The sequence below is a fragment of the Gadus macrocephalus genome, chromosome 9, assembly GCF_031168955.1.
Source record: "Gadus macrocephalus chromosome 9, ASM3116895v1".
NCBI lineage: Eukaryota > Metazoa > Chordata > Actinopteri > Gadiformes > Gadidae > Gadus > Gadus macrocephalus.
Window position 1 is genome coordinate 22,776,044 of NC_082390.1, and position 21,783 is coordinate 22,797,826.

Here is a 21,783-nt window from a genome sequence, read left to right on the forward strand (position 1 = left end):
CTCTATTGGGCTATTTTTAATCACGCACCAGCTCGCTACACGCACGCACGCACGCACGGGCGTGCAGGGCAATACATTTGACCTTTCAGGCCCCGTCCATACGGAGCCGATTTTTTTGGTGAAACCGCATAAGGATTTGTGTGGCCGGCCGCCTGAAACGCTGCGTTTTAATATCCATCCGTCTCGGAGGTCTGAGGACATTGCCTAGCGACACTCATAAACACGCCCCTTTTCCTCGGACGGCGAACTCGCCATCTCGGTTTAAAGGCCCACTATGCAACTTCGGGCATTTCTTCGCTGTTTTCTTGGTTTTGGCACGCACATTTCTCTACACAGCGCCCCCCTACAGCTTCGTAGTAGATATTTCACAACACTGTCGTAACAACTCGTTGACGACCCTTCCCCATGCACTTCTACGCGAGCCATGTGCATTTGTTTTCAAAGAAGCCGGCGAATGCGTGGAGCCATGTCCGAAGTAGATGTTCATAAAGTGTAGGCAAGGTTATACATTTTTTAAATGGTGTATTTGTATTGCAATAAACATAAATCCATCCTTTTTTATAGTTGACGGGGAGAATTTATATCCTAGATTATAATTGTTATATCTTAGGTTGAACAGAACAATCAGTGTAAGAGGTTTGGCCAACATAATAATCTAAATAAACAAGAACCTGGATTCGGGGATTCAGTCTGTATCTGGGGGACGAGATGGACGAACAGCAAAACACCCATGGAAACAAAGGTGTTTATATGGTTGCAACCAAGCAAGCTAGAAACATACAGGGCTCACAACAAAACGGTCGAGAAAACAAACGGTCGAGTATCCTTTTCTCTTCTTCTGTTCCTCCGACATTGGGTTTCTCTGTCTCTTTTTAGTCGGCTGATCTATGATGAATATAACAATCCCTTAGTTACTTGTGTTTATATCGAGCCGGTTCCGTGTTTGGGGGTCTGTGCCGTAAAGCACCAACGCCCGGAGTTCAGAAAATTGAACTTTCAACGCTCCAACGCGTGACGCTTAGCCACGATAGCCAATCAGCGTGGAGCTTGACCCGACGTCACTGGCAGAGAGTAGTGACCCTTGCACAGAAGCATACGGCCGACATCTTTCTTTATTCTGGGTGGAAATAGTAACATAGTTATGCCATTAAATGCGTTTATGGAAACATTTTTAGCGAGAAATGTGCATTTTACTTTCATAATGTTCGCTCGGTGAATGTGAAGGATGTTTGGTTTGATAGTTATGACGAAGAGTGAACGCTCCGTTCACTTGCATGGACAGTCTCTGGTTGCTAAGCAACCTCAACGTCTTGGCGGACTATTTCTCTGCTGATCAACACTACGAATGCTGGAAACACACCAGACACACCATGTGAAGTTATTTAACCCGATTATCGTTATTTATGAGTCCTTAGCCCAAGTGAAGGAGTTCAAGTACCTCGGGGTCTTGTTCGCGAGTGAGGAGACTATGGAGCGTGAGATTAGCCGGAGAATCGGAGCAGCGGGGGCGGTATTGCGTTCGTTTCAGGCACATCCAGTGGGGAGGAGACCTCGGGGAAGACCCAGGACTAGGTGGAGAGATTATATCTCAACACTGGCCTGGGAATGCCTCGGGATCCCCCCGTCAGAGCTGGTCAATGTGGCCCGGGAAAGAGAAGTCTGGAGCCCCCTGCTTGAGCTGCTCCCCCCGCGACCCGACCCCGGATAAACGGATGACGATGAGATGAGATCGTTATTTATATCCGAGATTATTTAATCTAACCCGATCTAAACTCTATCATGCACCCAAACACGGCGGCGTTTGGGTTTCCTACCTCGGACTCTAGCGCAGCCACAGGCGCGTTGGGCGCGTTGAACCATTTTTGTGACACACAATGATCAAGCGTCAGGTTAGGCGCGTACGCGGTTGGTGTGGCCGTACCATTAGTCGATTGATCCATGATGAATGCAACAATTGCCTCGCAACTGGCTGTTTATATCTAGCCGGTGCCATGTTTGGGTGTGTGTCTGTGCCGTAAAGCATTTTCGAAACTACAATCTGACTACATTTTCGAGGATACTTCCGTTGCGTCACATCCGGATTGTCCCGGTCCGAGCAGATCAAGTTGCATATGCGCTTTTTCACTGGAGAGGCGACATGGGTAAATGACACACCCACCAATCGACCCAGAAATGGATGCAGAACCATCAGCATAACTCTCAACCTGCATACTTAATGTAATTTTGGCTAAAAAAGTTGCATAGTGGGCCTTTAACTCAGTGGTGACCTAGCAAAATTCCGAGACAGAATTCAAGATGTCTGCGCCCATTGCGACTTGAAGTATGAACTGTTTTCATTGTGCTTGGACCACTTTGGTGGTTTAAATGGCAATTTCAATCACTCGTATTACTGCAATACCTTACTGCGTCCGTATCTCTGCCTACTATAGCCTACTTATTTGGGAGCGCCTGGTCCTCTGCCAATGCTACCGCGACAACAGCTTTCCGGGCCTCCATGTTTTCCTCCCAACGACCGAGCAAAATAATAAAACGCTTGAAGTGTGGGCGTGGCGTCAGATCCGAGATCCGTGTCGGTTCGCAGAGAATACTCGAACGCAGCAAAAGAGTAGGGTCTGTCTGCGTCCTGCAAGACGGAGGCGTAACTAGTAGTGGGCGTAACTTGTAGTAGGAGGCGTAACTTGTACTAGGAGGCGTAACTTGTACTTTTCTAAATCGCCGTCCACGCAAGATCTTCTCTTTTCGCGATAAAAAAAAAGCCTTGTTAACGACAGTTCACACGAGATTTTCCTTGAAGTCGGATCTTCAGATATTCATGTCGGTAAGAAAAAAAGAAGTGGATTAACAAGAATGATTTTTTTTGTTTTTACAAGCTTAATGAACTCTAGAACTAGGGCAGACTACTTGTGGTTGTGATACTGTTTAACATTTTTTACGAAATGTTCGAACGCTTAGGCCTACTGTTTTAACGTTGGAAGAAACCCCAGCTTTCGCCACCTCTGTGAAGTTAGTTCGATGCACACGTTTGAGATGCACACTGAACAATCACAAAATACTCTATACTGTACAGGCTAGCTTCTTTCTGCCGTGAGTTTGCACAGTGCAACAGTGATGACGTATGAGAAATCCATGTATTGAAGACCGGCAAATATATATAAAATGAGGGCTTGTAATGTGAACGCTATAATATGAAGGCTTTCTCATAACTATCCTCCTGTTAGTGACATTGTTCTTGTCTTGTTTCTATCAGTAATATGGATTTTAATTCATTGTTTTCTATCTCATGCAGGACCTTGAAAACATGCAGCATACGATCAATAACATGAACATAATGTATTGAATAAAATTATTTGAATTATTAATCTGCTGTCTTTAATTCTTTGAATTATTAATCTGCAGTCTCTTTGTTAAAGGGATTAAGTAGGCTAAATTTAAGCAGCTTCCCCACGTTAAACTGCTATATCCATTACGTGTCATTGTAAAATTGTAATAGGCTTCTTTTCATGCATATGACTCAGGGATGTCAGTTTCAACTAAGGCTATGATTAAGCTAATCAAGAGCATATTTTTAAATGAGCGGGTCGGGTGCATTATTTTTATATAAGGCCTAATATTTGATGTCCGAGTTGCGGTCATTTATGTACCCGCGCACCACTGCTACATACAGATCACTTCCGCGATTTAGAAAAGTACTAGACACGCCTCCGACTACAAGTTACGCCTCCTCCGACTACAAGTTACGCCTCCGTCTGGCAGGACGCAGACAGATACTATTGGAGTGAAACGCAATCGATGACGTCATCAGCCCCCCCACCAGCTGGGGGACGTCAGACTTGCGTTGAATTTTTTATTAATTATTTTATTTCTATCCTTTTTGTAGCTTTAAATGAAGCCCCTTGATAAATGTAATTACTAACTGAACTTTAAAAAGTACTTCTGCTCAATTGAAAAGGTTGTATCTCCTCGTGACTGATCGTTTGTAAACAGCGCGCAGGCTTGATGCGCTCCACTTTTTTTCTGTGGAGAACCAGCGCCTTGAATATTTATTACAGCGTTTCTACAGCTCGATGCGGTTTCGCAATGACTCCGTCTTTACGGAGATATTCCTGAACCGCATTATGCGGTTCAAATTCATTTATGCGGTTCATTCAGCTGTCACTTTATTTGTTTCCAACCATTTACATTTTCTTAAATGGTATTCATGTTTACATTGTTTACTTTTGAACTTTTGTTCAAATCTCTGAACTTTGCTTCTTTATGTCTTAATCTATGTGGCTTTATTCAAAAATATTTGAAACCTCACTTTACTACAGCACTTAGCGCATTTTCTGCAGGAAATGCATTTTCTAGTTTACAATGTTGTATAAATATGTCATACTAGGTTATGCTAGTTTACTTGAATATGTATTGAGTATATTATACATTGTAAGCTGTAGTAGTACATTCGTCCACTCATTGTGATTCCTGTTTATTCTGTTGTCAGTTGTAGTTCTGTGGGGTGGAGAGGTGACAGCACACTGCCACGCCCAGGAAGATTCCTGGTGGAAGATTCTGGACTTCCTTAAGAAACACCTGTACTATGGCCCGCAGTCTGACATCACTTCCTGTACCTGATCTAATTTGGGACCAGTATACATGCCCATTAGTTTTACAATTACAGATGTAAACAAAATCTTATTTCATGCTGCAGTTTGATTCCTGATCTTGTGACAGTTATGCTTTTGTAGCATTCAAGCTTTATATTAATTAATGTAATTGTTTAAGCTAGGGTCTGCAAAACCAGCGTATGCTTGTTATTTAAAGCATCCAAATGGAATACCTCGTAATTTTCCATCATCCATCATGACTAACAATCTATAATAATTTACATCTGAACAACAAAAAGGCAAGTATCAAATGTGGTAGAAAAACATTTAAATATAAATGGAGGTATAAACTGAGCCTATAAAATACCGAACTTGCAGTTGTTCTTTTTTCCTCGAATCCCTGTCAAGAGTTGGACTAGGTGGACACGGTTCATTCCTCGGACAACAGCAAATAAACCCAATCGAAGAAGTTTGTTTATGTCGCACAACTTTAATAGAATATCTTAACTCATTTTGTACAAATTGAAAAGAAATATTGCGCAAGTAACAAATTGCGAAGAACCAGATAAGGCCATTGCTAGTACACGGCCCGCAGGGAGCCGGAGATCGTCCAGATCTACAAGCTTTTTATTCTGATTCTGTTTTAGCGGAGAACGCAGCATCACACCATCATATCATTATGGCCCTGCATCCACAATACCAAGAGAAACACCAGGGTGCAGAACTAAACTCATTGGCAACCTCTTACAATGCATCCCTAGACAGTCCGTTGAATCTTAAACTAAAAAGGAAAATATGATTTTGTTAACAAAATGTCAAATAGTGAAGTACATTTATATGGTCAGTAAAAATAATTGGCAGAACAATTGGTACAAATCATGTTAAGGTGTTTTTTGGCTTCTTGTTAACCTTAATAATTGTATTTTGGGAGGGGGGGGAACACTACAGGGTTCAAAAGCATCAGTCCCAACTTGGCAGTCTGTTGTTCTTGTTGTATATACCTTCCATTAAAACAAACGGAAGAGGCTATGGTTCAGGGCGGTACGAAATGGGGATCAAAGTCAAGTGTTAGTCAAGACCACCTATCGCAACAAATTATTTTGACATGTTGTCCCAGATAAGAGTGCCAAGATAGCGTCCCTACAACAGACAGCTCGTGGGTCCAAGAACACTAGTTGGAAATGTTTTTTATACAGGCTGTGTCAACGGGAATAACTAACGTTCATCAAGCAAAAACAGCCTGTTAAGCGCTTTTATGCTTTAGTCAAACTAGTTGTACATTACATAACTACATTAGTAACCATGGAAACACGTTTATGTTTTAAAATGACGCAATTTGGCAGTATACGCAAAGCCGAAGAGAAATTTGAGCCAATGAGAACAGGCCTTTAACTTGGGATGGGAATATTACAATTTCCCATGATGCAAGTCATACAGCCAGGTGAAACCAAAATAAATAGTCCAACGACATGACAATGAACATAAAAAAAAGAAAAAAGAAAACATTTCAGATTTTGTCTTATAATGAGCAAACCTAGGATGAAACCTGGCAGCCACCCCACCCCAGTGAAACCATTCCTGTTCAGCAGTGTTCTGGTAAACCATCTTATTGGTATTAAAAAACCCTGAGTCATTGATTCTCCCCCCCCCCCCCACCAAAAAATGAAAACCTAAGTTGGGGGCTGATCCTTTCCCCTGGTGGTGACGTGGACGCCTCCTTTAGAATACAAGTGATTATACTTTGTTCAACAATAACTCAAAACCACCCGTCTACAATTCAAAAATAGTAGTTTGGTGTTTTTAAGAAGGTGGTATGGAGAGGAAAAAACTGAAGATAAACAAAATCTAAATAAAAAGTCATGCACATCGTAAAAACACTGTTTGGTTGCGTTCTATTGCGTTCAGACGAGAGATCGGAAATGGGCGGAGCCTGCAAACGGTAGAGGGGAGGGGCCTTCAATTTATTGAGAACCTGAAAGAAATGTGAGAAGATCTCCGCCGTAATCCGACACCAGCTGGTCTCACCGCTTACTGCTGCTTGCATTCGGCAGGCTGGGCTTCAGCTTTCTGTGGAAGACAAAGCACACGTCACCGAGGGCCCAGGAAGCACCATGAAAACCACAACTTGATGAGCACAATGAAAATAAAAGGTCTAGATGGAAAGCAGAGGACTGAGTCAGTGCGTTCACATGTAAACACCTTTACCCGATCTACTTCGGACAAGCGAGATCGGATAAGAGCACCTAGATAACTCGATCATAGTCCGGTTTCTACCTGCATGTAAACCCGCATCGGATTTCGCGTTCTGCGCATGCTCGAGATCTTGCGGCCGGGGGACGTGAGCCAGAAGTAGAAGGAGACGGTAGTCTTGTTGTTGTCGCTATAAACCATTCTTATTTCTTTATAAATATTTAATTGTTTCTTTATATAGATAGATGATGGAGGAAGCCGGTGTCATGCCATTACCCCCTATAAAGTGAAACCCCCTATCATCAACACGCATTCAGTACACACTACGCTTCGATTTCACCCAAGGCTGAATTAAAAGTACATGTTTTCCTAAACGTTGGTCATCAACAAGGTTGTAAAGTAGTAACTTCGGGCACATCTGTCAAAATAATCGTTAGATATTAATTCATTCATTGCGCCGCGACCGAATTGACAGGGATATTATGATATTATTAATCTTATTATGAATTATGAATATTATGAAACCGCGTCGGGTTCTCCGACTCTGGTACTTCCACAACAAAGACTTGTAGTGGGGGTTATCTCGGCCATGGTGGAGAAGGAATTGGGGGATAGGAATTTCTGCTGTGAAGTCAAGATTGAAACGCTACATGGAGGAGAAAGGGATTGTTGCCGTATGCGGGACAGCTGTCAGTTCACTAGTAGAGGTAAACCGGAAGTGGCTCTATAACCACTTGTTGAAAGGGCTACAGCGCCACCTAGGGTAGCGGATTCAGCCATGCTCCGGCCATTTTCCGATCTCTTAAAGGCCATGTACGTTCGAATAATTGACACGGTTTGTTTGAGTAGCAAAATCGGTATAAGGCTTAATTTGATCTAACTGTCCCATGTAAACGCACTGAGTGAGGTGGCTGGGTAAGACACCTGTTAGGAGCAAAGGCGAAGAGGAGGGGAACCAGTGGAAGTGGAGGTGGGAAGGTGAGGGGAACAGATCTTTTAGGAACATAACTAGGATCTTAGGACGGCAGTATATTCTCAACAGAACCAGAGAACTGAAGGGAGATAGACTGAAAAAAAAGCATGGTACAAAATCCCCAAATTGTTACGTTTGCCAGTTAATTTTCAATTGTGTGCGTTTACAAACCACATCCAACTTGTAATAATCGTAACAATACTTGACTACAGCAGCAAAATTCATAAGAGATATGGTGGCCATCTTTCATTATCCGAAAAATGTCTAATTTTGTAGTATACTTCTGCTGGGGAGATGTGTTATAGAGCTAAAGAAAGGAGGGGATGACCAAGCCAAGCTGATGGGAGGTAACAGTATAGAAGTATGCTTCTCCCTTACCTAGTAGGAATGCATGCAGTGAAAATGATTTGATTATGCCTGCAATGAAAAGACATCCAGGGGAAGGGAGAGACAAGTTTAAAAGTCACAACGAGATCCATACAAGACCTTATCCAACCATCTAAACATTTGTTGGTAGTATGAACTCCAGATGAAATGAGCTTAAAGCCATCTCTGATACATGCATTTTGTTTTGTGCATTGCCCCCGGGAAATATACACATGCATATCATTAACATAAATTAAATGCATGCGACTGCTGCTTAGACTGTTGTTCCCAAGTCTGTGTGCGTGCGCGTGTTGGGATAACCGGAAACCACTGGTTCTCCATCATTCAAGCGGATTTGTATTTTGGTCAGATGGCAAACTAAGTATTATCCCTTTTCACAATTTAAAGAATTACAGGGATGTCACTTCCTAATAATGAGCCCATCAGAAAGCCCTCATGCATATTCAGCTGTTGATAACAGGATACTGACCTTGGTGTCCACCTCTCCTTCATCCTCATCATCATCGTCATCATCCTGCTCCTAAACACACAGGGAGAGATATGCTGAGCCACTCCACATGCACTAGGGCTGTCACTTTTTATTCGAAGTTCGAATATTCGTTCGAAGGTGGGGTGAAAAGTTCGAATTCGAAGTGTAATTCTCCATTCGAACTGTGTGTGCTGCCGTCTCATAAGAACTTGAGACCATTTTAAGTAGTCTGCTTTCGATCCAGCAGGGGATCGAAAGCAGACTAACATTTTATATCAATTTGACCTGTTGCCGACCCTCTTGGCCTGGCTATCTGTATCGAATGTTGAATCAACATTCGATACAGATAGGCCAAGAGGGCTTTGAAACAAAACGTAACTGAAGAGAACGCGAACCGAGATACGGCTATTAAAAAACTGCTATTAAAAATGGAGAATTGCGAGGAGTACAATGCTGAGCGGACCATAACGACACCATCACATTTAAAAAGCAGCGTATGGAAGCCTTTTGGCTTTTACACCGTGGGTGGAAAAGTCACAAACAAAGACAAGGCCGTTTGTCGTCTTTGTAAAAGAGAGCTGTCGTACTTATCGACAACATCAAATTTGCGCACTCATCTGCTAGCTTACCACCGAAATGTAGCAGCAGAGGAACAACTGCCGAGCGGAGCAGCACAGAGTGTACAGCCGCGCGAGTTATTGTTAATGTGTAAAAGACAGACGCACTTGTGTGTCGGAGCTTCCTTTTGTTGTGTTTACTAATGTGTTATCAAAGATGTGTTTTTATCCTGTGCTGTTATGAATTCAGTAGGTATACGTGATTTCCACAAGAAATAAAAAGAGCAACATAAAAAATCAAGACTGTTGTCGTGTTCTATGGGGGGGGGGGGGTCGAATGTATTCAAATTAATTATGGACATTCGAAATTCGTTCGAATTTCATTTTTGGAAAAAGTGACAGCCCTAACATGCACCAACCTGTCCAAGATGAGACCCTCACATCCTACTAACCTCTTCGTCGCCTTCCTCCATCTCCTCCTCATCGTCAAACTAGTCAAAATAAGAGGGGGGGGAAACAGGAGAGTGAACAGTGGAACTCCAGCAAACCATGGTGTGTAAGTGCTTGGTGTGCATGTGCTTACGCTGTCGTCGTCTTCCAGACCCTCCCCGGTGAAGTACAGCACGGCCCGGGGAACAATCCGCTCACGGAAGAAATGCCCGATTTCAAAGTCGGTGGCTAGGGTGAGCTCAGAGTCCTCGTCCTACACAACACAAAACAGCAGCTGAGGTCTCCGGCAGGAGTTGGGATACAGTCCAGGGGTATTAGTCAGCTTAAGAAGGAAGAGTCTGTTGACACGTTTCAAATGAAAACAACTCACCAACTCTCCATCTGGTGCGACTGCAAGACAAGAACAAAACATTTAGAAGAATATACCGAAATACGGCATGCTTCGATTTAAGTTATATACTTAAAGTTATATAAGTTATATACGAATTGTGTCATAATTACCAATAGGATTAAACTTGACTGTTAAATATATATTTGAATTAATTTTCAATGATTAGGACGAATGCAATCATATTTATAAATCCGAGCAGAAGCAGGAGAAAGAGGCGGGCCCTCCTCATGGGAGGTCATGATTGACCCCATGTGATGTAGAACCGGCGTTATACATTATATACCCTACAATAGATTAAGTAGGCCTATACCAAATATATTAAATGGCGGTCAAACAAATATGGCTTTCAAATTGATCATGAATGTAAGTGCGTGTTTTGTCCGTCTGACAAACAAAATAATAAAAAGTAATACAATAAGTGTGCGTGTTGCGAGTTCTCAAAGGCTTGATTCGTAATTATTCATTCTTTGCTATAATTATTAAAAGGCATAATTTGTGTTGATTTGTCCCTCAAACTAATGATGCATATATGGACACATACATACACACAGTTATGCTGCATTAACTGATAGCCGGTCATTCCAGCCCCTGGTCAGATGTGTGTATCCTCACCTTTGATGGGGTTGAAGAAGTTGAAGAAGGAGTCGTTGGGGACCTGCTTGGTGACGGTGCGCACCGTGCCGCGGCCTTTGTGCTTCTGTTTCTTCTTGATGGTTTTCACCGTCACGTCCTTCCCCTTCTGCCAGTCTATCGGACAGCTGAGGGGACAGTCACCGAATCAGACAACAACCACACCTCTTATACGGATACAGCAAGTCTTTAATCAGACTAGGGCTTTGACTTCGAACTTCGTGATTCGAATATAATTCAAATATCAAAAAAATAAATCAAAATTCGAACGAATATTAGGCAGCCCTTAATATTCGAACCTGTTATGGGCAGGCCAAGAGGGAGAGACGTCGGAGAACCCATGCAGTCTATTCATAATATTGTAATGACCACAGAAGAGGCAGTGAATGAAGTATTGATTAGACAGCGATTTATTAGAAACATAATAAACCGTTGGAACACGCAAGACCGGTAACCATAGCAACGCCTGTAAACAAACCTTGCAAAGCCCAATTCAGGGCTGAATCCGAATACTCATACTTATAGTATGCATTTTGTAGTACGCCACAAATATAGCGCGTCCGAATGCTCAGTGTGCATTGTGTAGTACGGAAAACGTTTCCGAATGCGTACTACCGCCACAGTATACAACGGTAGGTCACTACGTTACCAGACTACGAGTCTGGTAACGGACGAAGAAGAGATGGCTGACCCGACACTACCAACAGCGGCTTAGAAAGACGTCATAGAAAGCGGCGAAAAAAAGACATTAAAAAGAGTAAAAAAGTAAAGTAAGTAATAAAGTAAAAAGAGACATTTTTAATTTAATAGCAACGATGACAAGACGGAAAACAGGTAACTTATCAAGGTAATTTTGCCGGCATCTGAGGGGAGACACGTCATCTCCAAACATCCGGTGGAGTGTTGTGTTCGGAAGAGTTCAGAGGCGTTCTACGCATAGCTGTAGACCGTTCTAGGCGTTCTACGCATAGCTGTAGACAAGTAGTAGACACTGAACATAAATAGTATGTACTAAGTATTCGGATTCAGCCCAGGTATTACTGAAGGCATTTAATGGTCAAATTATTAATAAATATTCGAATACTAATATTAATAAACAAACGAACTTCGAATATGATTTTTGGCCAAAAGTCAAAGCCCTAACTCAGACAAATAGTTTCACTCACTGAAAACAGAGCAAGCCTTCGAGGTGGAGATTTGTGTCATGCAAGCATAATGCGTGTGTTTTGTGTTCTCACCCTTCACAGTCAATGATCTCAGGACCCTCGAAGGAGAAGGGCTCTGAGCTCTCGGGTTCAGACTTCATCCTGTACACCTTAGTGAGGACAGTGCTGTTGAAGAAGGGGTTGGACTCAAAGTGGAACTCTAACGTGAAACTCTGAAGGAAAAAAAAAAAACACAGAAAACAAAAACGCTGCAAAATGTATTATTCAGACAAACATGTTAGCGTTATGATATGCAGTAACGCAAGGCCCTCATTTGTACTCTAGGTGTCCCTGTGATCTACTGACAACACAAACACATTTCATAATGGACAGCTGGTGTCTACATGGAAGCTGAAGCAGACCACACATATGTTCAGGGATGCAAACACATGTATGACAAAAAAAAGAGAGCTACCCGAAGTCGGAAAAGATATGACGGCATGATATCCTATTATCATGAGATGGCCTATGCTATATGCCTAGAAAGATAAAAAATATATTAGTTACTCGGTTAAAGTGCCTTTTTAAACTAAGTTAATTTATTTTCACACACACACACACACACACACACAAACACACACACACCTCTGCATTGGATATGCGATCACAGGTACAGGTAGTATAGGCCGATCACTGTCCCTGATCTATCTGCTGCTTAGGGGGTTTCTGGAAGAGGGTTTCGGAGAAGCTGTGCAACACTTTGTGTAGTTATTGTTGTTGTCACTTTCCTCCGATGAATGTCTGCCTTACAGTGTGCATACAGGGCATGTACACCCCTGCTGGCATAATTAATTTCTTTAATGCAGTGTGTGCATTTAGCACATCCTGTCAGACAGTGGAAAGTTATGCTTCACTGTATTCACCTCAGTCGTGGCTTCTGATTTTAGCCATGACCACTTCCAACTGCACTTGCACCCTGCGTCCTGCTGCACAATAAGTGCGTTCTGCTGCACAAAATATTCTCTGATATTTCCCACCACTATCCTCGGGCCGGGTCGGGCCTTTGATCAAGCATTTTTATTTTTATCATTGGTTTATTGGCCTAATCTGAGGAGAAATCTATGCCATAAACAGAAATATTATAGGCCTTTATTACACAGGTCTTCTCAATGCCGTGGAACACTCCGTTCACTTTGGTAGCTAGTCCGGTGACTTGTTAACCCCAGTGTCTTCTGTTGCTAAGCGACGTCACCGTCTTTGCGGACAATTTATTATTGCTCTGCTGATCAACACTACAAATAATAATACATTTAATTTAGAGGCGCCTTTCAAGCCACCCAAGGTCACCTTACAGAGCATAAAGTCATCATAAATCTTTTAAAAACAAGACATTGTGAAAAAATTATGAATGAATGCTGGTAACGAATAAATTGTAAAAAGGCGCACCATGTAAAGTTATTTTTTTAGTTTTGGCAAGTAGCCGTGTAATAAGCGGGATCATGTATAGAACGTCGCCGGTCATTTTCGAAAGTAAGCCCCTTCAGGGCGAAGCAAGACGCCTTCGCTGCGCGTCGGTGTACTGTTCGCCCTGTCGGGGCTTATTTTCCCGATAATGACCGGCGTTCTATACATTATCCCTTAAATATGTATTTAGCTGTGTAGGCCCAGTAACAAATGTGTACAAAGTTACATATGTGTTAAAATAAATGTCGGGTTGAAATCGGGCTAGGGCTCATAATTACAGTTAATGTGTCAGCACAGAACGTGCAGAGGGTCGGGGTCGGGCTTGATTTTCTGAGCCCGATCTAAGCTCTACCGTGCGCATGCGCATCCAATGTTTCGACGCGATGGCAAGGGCTGTGATTGGTCCCATAACAAAATCATTTCCGGAATCACTTTTCTTTACTTCGAAGGCACGGGGGGTCTCAGTCAGTCAAAAACTCTTCAGATCTGCACGAACCACACAGGTCCCCAAAATGTATGATAAAAAAGCGACTCGCGCCAAAAAGCGCGCCGTTTGCATGTTAGGGCTGTAACGATACGCGTATCAAACCAAAAATCGCGATACTCAAAGCCACAAACCTGTCTCATGGTGTGAGAAGGCAGAAGCGCGATATGCCCTTTCTAACTCTTCGGTCAAATTGTCAGATTGAAATTTGCTAATAATTTGTCCAAATAATAGTCTGCTGACAGCGCCCCCTCCTATCGATGCCGTAAATATGTGACGAGATGCCCTCTCTGTGATCACAGCTCTCCGTGGCTACGGAGGATTGCATTTCTCCACAGCCGTCGAAGTCCTCAAATGCGATATGAACGACATTTATCCAGAGTGGGCCAAGCGCGAAAAAAATTGCCTGTGTGATCCTGTCTCTATTGTTTTGTGTGATTTGACTGGCAGTTTGTCTGCTTATAGGTCGGAATGAGGCGGCCACCGATTATTGACAGGATGGGTACTTTATTCTACCGGACTCGTTCGCTTCTTCACTAGACACACGCGCCACCGCTCGCTCTCCTCGCTCGTCCACTCACTCGCTGACGTCACTCACACTGCCATTCTCCCGCACACACAAATGCTACTCGTAACACTATGCCTCGTTATTGGGACGTTAATGTTTTTCCTCATCTATTGAAAGTTAGGCTATTAAACATGTTGCATTCTATACGGCCTGATTATGTCATTATTTAAGCTACATAGCCTAATAAGAAGCGCTAATAAGGATATTTGAATAAACCAACCAAACAGTTAAAGGGGCCCTATTATGCCTACCAGCAAAAAGCATCCTCCAAATGCAGTCTTTGGTTATTTCTTTATTAATTTAGCTATACTTTAATAGTATTCTTTCGGTTCAAATCTGTTCAGTGTTCCAAATTATTTGTTATTAAATGTTACATTAAGATAATTGGCATTTAATTGTTGTTTAAATAAAATGCTTTTTAAATTTAAAAGAATCGTGGGATGTATCGAACCGTGGGTCAAAAATCGTGATACAAACCGAATCGTGAATTTGTGTATCGTTACAGCCCTACTGTATGTTGCAATCTCCTGGTACTATACCGTTTCCTTATTGATATATGGATAAAACAACAAGTTATTATTGCGCAAATACTGACCATTGGCTGCCCAGGCTCAGAATACTTGACCTGGATGTCTTTCAGGTGCTTAAGGATGGGCTCATCATGTTCCTGTGCAGGAAGTTAGGAGATTTAAAGTTAAAAACTGTACTTCTGCAAATATACATTGTTCTTAAGCCACATAAGGATAAAGAAACAATTCTTTTGTTTCCCATTCTTTAAAGAAACAAAACAAATGTTTCACGTGCTCGGCTGTTTACTTTTGGTGCATAACTTGCAAATTCATTCTTTTACTTAACTACGTAATTTAGGGTCTTGATATCAGTAGAAGATTTCAAAGCACTATTTTTGAGAGGTTGGCGGAGGCTTTAAGATGCAATTCTTGCAAGAACGGCCCATGCAAACGTTTGAATCTGACGGTACCTCAAGCATGTCGCTGAGCATGTCTACTCCCTTGAAGATGGTGAGCCAGAACTCAGGGATGCCTTTGGGGTCTTCCTCTGGGGTAGGGTCTTCCTTCTTGTCCTCAACCGCAGCCTTCTTTTTCAGTTGCTCCTACAAACCCAAATGGAAGAGTGACGAATAATGATTGACCTCTTCTTACAGAGTGCCCGGGACCACCCCCCCCCCCGCCATCAAATGCGAAGACATCGGTGGACCTTTAAAGTGTGCGAGAGAAGTTGTGTAACACACCCCTAGAACGATACGATGCTCAAGTTTTTAACCACTCTTTGACAATTGGGACCTTAAAAAAAATTAGGTACCTAGTGTATGTATCCCAGGTAAGCATGTTACAATAAGAGTTTATCATTTTATAACTCTGTCCCATGCAAAACATGCAGATAAACAGCAATGGCTATCTTTTGAGTTTTGTTATCCACACAGACTACAGTGTTTCCCCCACGTTCACACAGCAGCGGCGCGCCGCCGCTGCTGAATTTTCTCCGCCGCTGCAATAAAAATCCTTCTCATTTTTTTTTTTTCCCCGTAGCTCCTTTTAGAAAATGTACAGCGCGTAACGTCAATTGCGCAGCACGCGGCACATCGTCACGTAACCAACATCAAAGAAGGAAAATACACAGCGAGTGTGGCAGTTGTTGGCAGTAGGCTACCCTACACGGTTGCAAAGTTACATTGATTCTAGCAGTAGCGAGTGAAGCGGAAGATCGAAGAAAGAAGGAAAGAGAGAGAGAGACAGACAGACAGACAGACAGAGAGAGAGAGAGAGAAAGTAAGTTGCTAAAATGTGTCGCTACATGACCACCAGTGTTAAAAACCCTCTGAGCCCAATCATTTTATTGTATCTATAAACCGCAACCTCCGTGCCGTTTTTCCTCTAGTATTGTGTGTGTGTGTGCTTAGGCCTATGTGTGTGTGTGTGCGTGTTGTCGCTCTTTTTGGGATCACTCATAGCCTTTACAGGAGCTTATATCCAGCCTAGGTATTTTCGGGAACTTTGAAAAATGAATCCATACTGTTAGATCCGATGTTGTTCTTTATTGCCATATAAAATCTGTTTTCATCGCGTATTTTAGTTAGGGATTTATGCTAATCGCCTGTAAGCATGTGGTCATTAGCATAAATGCAGGGAAAAAACCTAAGGACTTCTTAAAAGATCATGAATAGTTTCTATTATGTATAACTTATATTTATTTTATAATTTTCTCATCACTTTTTGACTCCCAAGACTAAGAAGTGTTTTAAGCAATAACAAGCTTATCATCGCTCTCTTGTCCTCTTCCCCTGACTCTCACTGTCTCACAAAGGAGCTGAGCTCACCTGAGGTCTATTTGTAGTGCTAAGGCTCACACTGATTGGTATTCAATTAGCTTTATTTTTTATTTTTCATGTGTGTGAGTCTGTGTTCTTTTCAAATTTTAGTTAGGTTTATAATTTAAAAAGATGTGTTTTGCCCATTGTTGCAGGGGATTTCATTTTTGAACAAAGTGTCTTATGTAAAAAACAGTTATGCTTTGGGCATAGCAACCATGTTTAGTGTTTAAGCATTAGGCAAAAATCTGTAAAAAAATTGTGCAAATTATATTTGCGTTGTGGGATTTTTGGTTTAAATATTACTATACAAAAATATAAAAATCTGTAAATGATGACACAAAAGGCAAAGTTACAACACCAATAATCCCATCTACAGTAATACACAGGACTGTTTGAATAGGATTTAAGTGCATATTCTCCTCTCAAAGTGCACCAGATTCATGCTTTCCAATGTAAAGGGTACAAAAAAATTCCGGCCGGGGGGGCATGCCCCCGGACCCCCCTAGAGGGATCTGGGACCACACCACCGCTGCTGAAAAAAATCCTGCGGGAAACACTGGACTATATACACATACATCTCATATGAAGGCTGAGACTCAGTGAGTCCAACAGTCCAAACCATAACAATCAGACTAAAACTAACAACAATCAACGGGTATGGGCTGATTGTAAGAGAGGCCGGCAACAACTGTCAACTCACCGCTAGGTCTTCCTCCTCCTCTCGGTCGCTCTGCCACTCACATTCTTCATCTGTGGGCTCCACCGTTCCCGTGATAACGTCTCTCCTCTGGAAGAACATTGACAAATGAGTTAGGCACCTCCACACATGCAATGCAGATGTTAGACATTGGGGAAATGGTGACGGTAAAGTGAGCATCCCCGGTAGTAAGCCGGCTCCGGTACCTTGTCATAGAGAGGCTGGTAAAGAACAGCGTACTTCCGCTCTAGTTCATGGACCTCCTCATAAAACTTGGCTTCTATGTTGGCACACTGAACCTGTAGCCTCTTCAGTGCATGAACTCGCCTCTTCACTGCTTTAGGAAGCAGGCTGCGAGGAGGAGAGAGGGCAGTTGTGAGTAGAGGAATAACCCAGACCATGAGATTGAAAAAAACAATTTGAGCTAGTTTGCTGGAAGACCCAAAACATGCCCGTTATTTAAGAATCTCAGCACCTGTGATATAACCGACAATGCTAAGAAGTAGTGCTGGAAAAGCTCCGAAGCTGCATTTTACTAAATGATTGAAATTATATTATAAAAAGTCAACACGTTCTGAAGAACATCTTCCAAGGCATCAGAAAGATAAGCACATTGCAAAATGTAGTAAGATAGATGCACCCATAATATTGTAAATATGAATCTTTAGAAAAAGTGTCAGAGTACAACATCGCAAAGCCAAAAGCAGTGTGGTTTAATTTTTCAAATATTGTGCACCACAAAACGACCGGAGTAGCTATAATAATGTAACCACATGGCACACCAGCTATGTTGGCAGTCTTCAGTGAACACCCACACACCTTTCCATGTTGTGAAAGCTGTCCGGACCCTGTCCCTCCGAACTCTGGATGCCTTGATCTCCTTTACCTTCCAAACGACAGCAAACAAAGCAGTAAGCAGAGTAGTAAGAATATCATATGATGGCCGATGTCACAAAGTGAAAAATAGATATGACACCTTACCTTTGTTTGCGTCCATTACAACGTGACAGCTCCCTCCTGTTTAAAATATGTAAAATGACTGATAAAACAAGCAGCAAAATAAACAGTTACAACAGCAACATCATCAAAGCGACGTATAGGGTAGAGCTGAGGTCAAACATCAAGTTAATGCGGCCAACAATTCACTGACAAAACTCAACCATAGAATAGACTACCAGCTAAAGGCGATTGTGAAATCACAGCTAGAACAAAACCGCATTCCCCAACGTTCTGGTATCACGAAGGCACGCCTGGGACGGGATGATCCAAATGAGCGTTAAGGCGGCAGAGGGCGGGTCTTTCCGTAACATGTGTTCAGCTATAAGGCTTAGCGGCGTTAGAGAGAGGGAATTCCGTACCATGTGGTTATCCATGGGATTAATCAGCGTTAGGGGAAGGGACTTCCAATCCATGCAATTTCGTTTCAGTTACATGTTTCGGATATTGATTTTCGTCCAAACTGTTGGAAGAATGGTCCATGTTTTTGTTTTACTAGCTTACATTTTCGTGTTCTTATAATTCTGGTTTCGGGGACAGTTAACTGGCGTACACAGGTCAGAGTCAGGGACAGGAAGGGTCGCTGTGGTAGAGCGGGGAAACACGACAACTCAATACCCTCTCCCAGTCAGAGAGCAACATTAGCTCGGCGCTAACATTGACGCGCAGGCCGATGACGCACGTACAGGCTAACCAGCTTTGCTACATAGGGTGTCTTCATTTTAGCTACTTACCACGACTCAGTCCACATGGAAAAGTAATATCTGCAATCACTACACATGTTGGAGACTGTGGATCCCAATCCGACCTCGTGGGGTCCCGGTGCCATTCAGTTTGTTTATGACAGCTGCTAACGACGCTAACCAAAGCGACAGCACTACAGGGCAACTGGCTAGCAGAAACGGCAAGAATAGTAATAATAACTGGCCGCAACTAATACTGAAAACAACAGCCTTGAATAAATCATTGAAACCCCTCGCGGTTTAGAAGCAGCGTGTTTCGCCCCGTGGGGAAGCTAGCGCAAGCTAGCCGCCGTTAGCACACGCGTCCCGAGCGTCGGCAGGATCCATTATATATATATATATATATACACAAGACCAGTCGCAAGTCGTCCTTCCGATGGTCTTTGTTACCCTGCAGTGCGGTCGGATGGGCACGAACTCGATAACACAAACGTGGGTTTAAGTGTTTCCCCTGCTTACCTTTAAAGTCAGCGGAATCGTGCTGGCCGCCTTTCTCTCTCCGCTTCTTGTACCGCGAGGCTGCCACGGGCACTCTCCACAACGCTCGATTCCTATTGGTCGAGGAGCCGGGGGGAGACATGCACTGGAGGACCTACGTGGGGCGCCTCACCTGTTGACTCATTGTCCATCACTCGACCCCAACTGTTGACTGATTGATGTGCCATCACTAACCCCCACCTGTTGACTGACTGATATACCATCACTCAGCCCCACCTGTTGACTGATGTACCATCACTCAGCCCCACCTGTTGACTGACTGATCAGTGATGTGCCATCTCTCCCCCACCTGTTGACTGACTCATGTACCATCACTAACCCCCACCTGTTGACTGACTCATGAACCATCACTCACCCCCACCCGTTGACTGACTGACTCATGTACCATCACTCACCCCCACCCGATGACTGACTCATGTACCATCACTCAACCCCACCTGTGGACTGAATCATGTACCATCACTCACCCTGCAATTCTAGTTTGTCTCATGGACATTCTTCAAACTGACAGTTTGCATGAACCACACCTGTGCACAGATTTAAGCTAGATTCACTCGTCCAGTTTGTTTTCATGAAGTGGTAACGTTGATTCGTCTATATTTATCAAGTAACCCCAAAAATATTTTAATGTAGAAAGGTAGATTTCCGAATTCAAACCGCTGGGATTATTAAACCAATAGTTAAATATGGAAAGCATGCAGGCCCACAACCTCTGATCAACACTACTTCCCTCAAAGGGATAGTTTGTGTGGGTTGTGATGAGTGGAATTTATAAAGGCAAACCTGGTTTGTCCTTGATACTGCAAATCTACATCTTTAAGAAGTTTTGTCAAACTTTGTTTTAGGAAAAAACATGCTAAAACACATTATTGGCAATTGTTGTTTTCAATCGATAATTTATGTTTCATTGTCAAGAGTGTTGTCAACATTGACACAGATCTGTGAAAACAGTCTTATATATTATCTTCTATGCCATATATGCATCTATATGTTTTACTGGCTTCATAACCCATCAAGCACCATGTTTTGTATCAAACCATTTTTTCTCTGTGGCCCTGCTCAGCATAAGGAAGTCCACCAGAGGGCTACATCAGTGCATGCAACTCAAACCACGACTGCAGAAAGACTCCATCAACCAACACTAGTGCAGTGATATCAGAAGTAGGAGACACACATTCTGCTTCTATTGACCCTCCTCCCCAATGGGAGAAAGACATACAATATGTCCCCGTTTCTTCTTGAACCACTGCACTCAGAGTGGGATGTTGTAAATGATCCATCATTATTATTTTTTATGGATTTTATCCTCTCCTTGGATCACTTAAACTCCTCCTTGGTCAGAAGAAGAAAATATACCACAATGCAACCAAACTGCCGGTTCCTTCCTAACACAAATGATATACTGGCCAGTATTTACCATTGAAAAATAGCCACAACACTCGTATGATTATAGTCACGGTTTGAACGAAGACATGCATTACAGTAAATAAGTATTTGCTTGTTGCTTGATAAGTTGTAAACTACATTAACTGCAAACTACGCTAATGTAATCAATATATAAAATATATATTTAGTTACATATTTGATCTGTTTTTATCTGTTTGTGAGTTGTATCTGTTTATTGTTTGCCCGTTTACATTTTGGTGTTTGATCATTTAAAATTCATCAATGGAAAGTTATGGACATTGAATGTGCAAAAACAAAAGGCAGCGGAGAAGAAGGGGCGTTTAGTGCAGCAGAACAAGTGGTTGCCATTAGACTGAAAGGACTGTGAACACGGGCGTCATAAAGTGGCAGTTGGTGCTGACGAATGGCAGTGGGCCGATGCAGTAGTGAAGCAGAAGGGAGAGAGCTATCATTTAGCCACCCTGTCAGGCAGGGTTAGTGTCTCTGTGATACAGCAGAGAGGGACAGGTCTGACGTGGACGGGACTGAGCTCTTTAGGTATATATATAATTATAAGTCATTCGGAAAACACATGTATGTACATATTACATCAAGGATGCATGATAACAATACAAAATAAAAAGTATTACTGAATATATATTAAAACCATAAAGCACAATATAGTATAATAGAATAGAAAAATGCAGCGTAGCAATCCAATAAGCCCTGTTCATACTATAAATTATAAATAATATGGTATAACACAATAATTAAATATAATATAATACTGAATAATATAGTGTTTTATGACCCAATATAATAATTCTATAGTGCACAGCGTGT

General features: G+C 42.4%; 2 protein-coding genes and 1 long non-coding RNA gene across 6 annotated transcripts in view; 1 reads left to right on the forward strand and 2 right to left on the reverse strand.

Moving 5' to 3' along the window:
• LOC132464886 (uncharacterized) overlaps positions 1 to 4,108 on the reverse strand; it is a 160,590-nt gene extending 156,482 nt beyond the window's left edge. The window contains exon 1 of the long non-coding RNA XR_009527378.1: positions 1,058 to 4,108. This is a non-coding gene — a long non-coding RNA (uncharacterized LOC132464886). The remainder of the gene's footprint in view (positions 1 to 1,057) is intronic.
• Positions 1 to 5,765, forward strand: part of acot19 (acyl-CoA thioesterase 19) — a 42,755-nt gene extending 36,990 nt beyond the window's left edge. The window contains exon 10 of the mRNA XM_060061520.1: positions 4,481 to 5,765. Coding sequence (XP_059917503.1) covers positions 4,481 to 4,611 — 131 coding nt within the window. The 3' untranslated portion in view covers positions 4,612 to 5,765. The remainder of the gene's footprint in view (positions 1 to 4,480) is intronic.
• Positions 5,054 to 19,720, reverse strand: nap1l4a (nucleosome assembly protein 1-like 4a). Of its 4 annotated transcripts, XM_060061524.1 has the most exons (15): positions 19,516 to 19,688; positions 18,299 to 18,334; positions 18,137 to 18,203; positions 17,524 to 17,668; positions 17,321 to 17,407; positions 15,271 to 15,402; positions 14,887 to 14,958; positions 11,869 to 12,008; positions 10,613 to 10,758; positions 9,980 to 9,999; positions 9,743 to 9,862; positions 9,612 to 9,650; positions 8,603 to 8,653; positions 8,125 to 8,163; positions 5,054 to 6,650 (listed from the first exon to the last, which is right to left on the reverse strand). In XM_060061524.1, exons 1-14 carry the CDS (start codon positions 19,634 to 19,636, stop codon positions 8,158 to 8,160), a joined length of 1,182 nt encoding a protein of 393 aa, XP_059917507.1. In that variant the 5' UTR covers positions 19,637 to 19,688; the 3' UTR covers positions 5,054 to 6,650; positions 8,125 to 8,157. The 4 variants fall into 4 exon arrangements, 3 of the variants coding, with proteins under 3 accessions (XP_059917507.1, XP_059917506.1, XP_059917508.1); XM_060061523.1 differs by lacking the exon at positions 8,125 to 8,163 and having other exon boundaries at positions 19,516 to 19,720; XM_060061525.1 differs by lacking the exons at positions 8,125 to 8,163; positions 19,516 to 19,688 and adding an exon at positions 19,048 to 19,071.
• Positions 19,721 to 21,783: the final 2,063 nt, after the last annotated feature.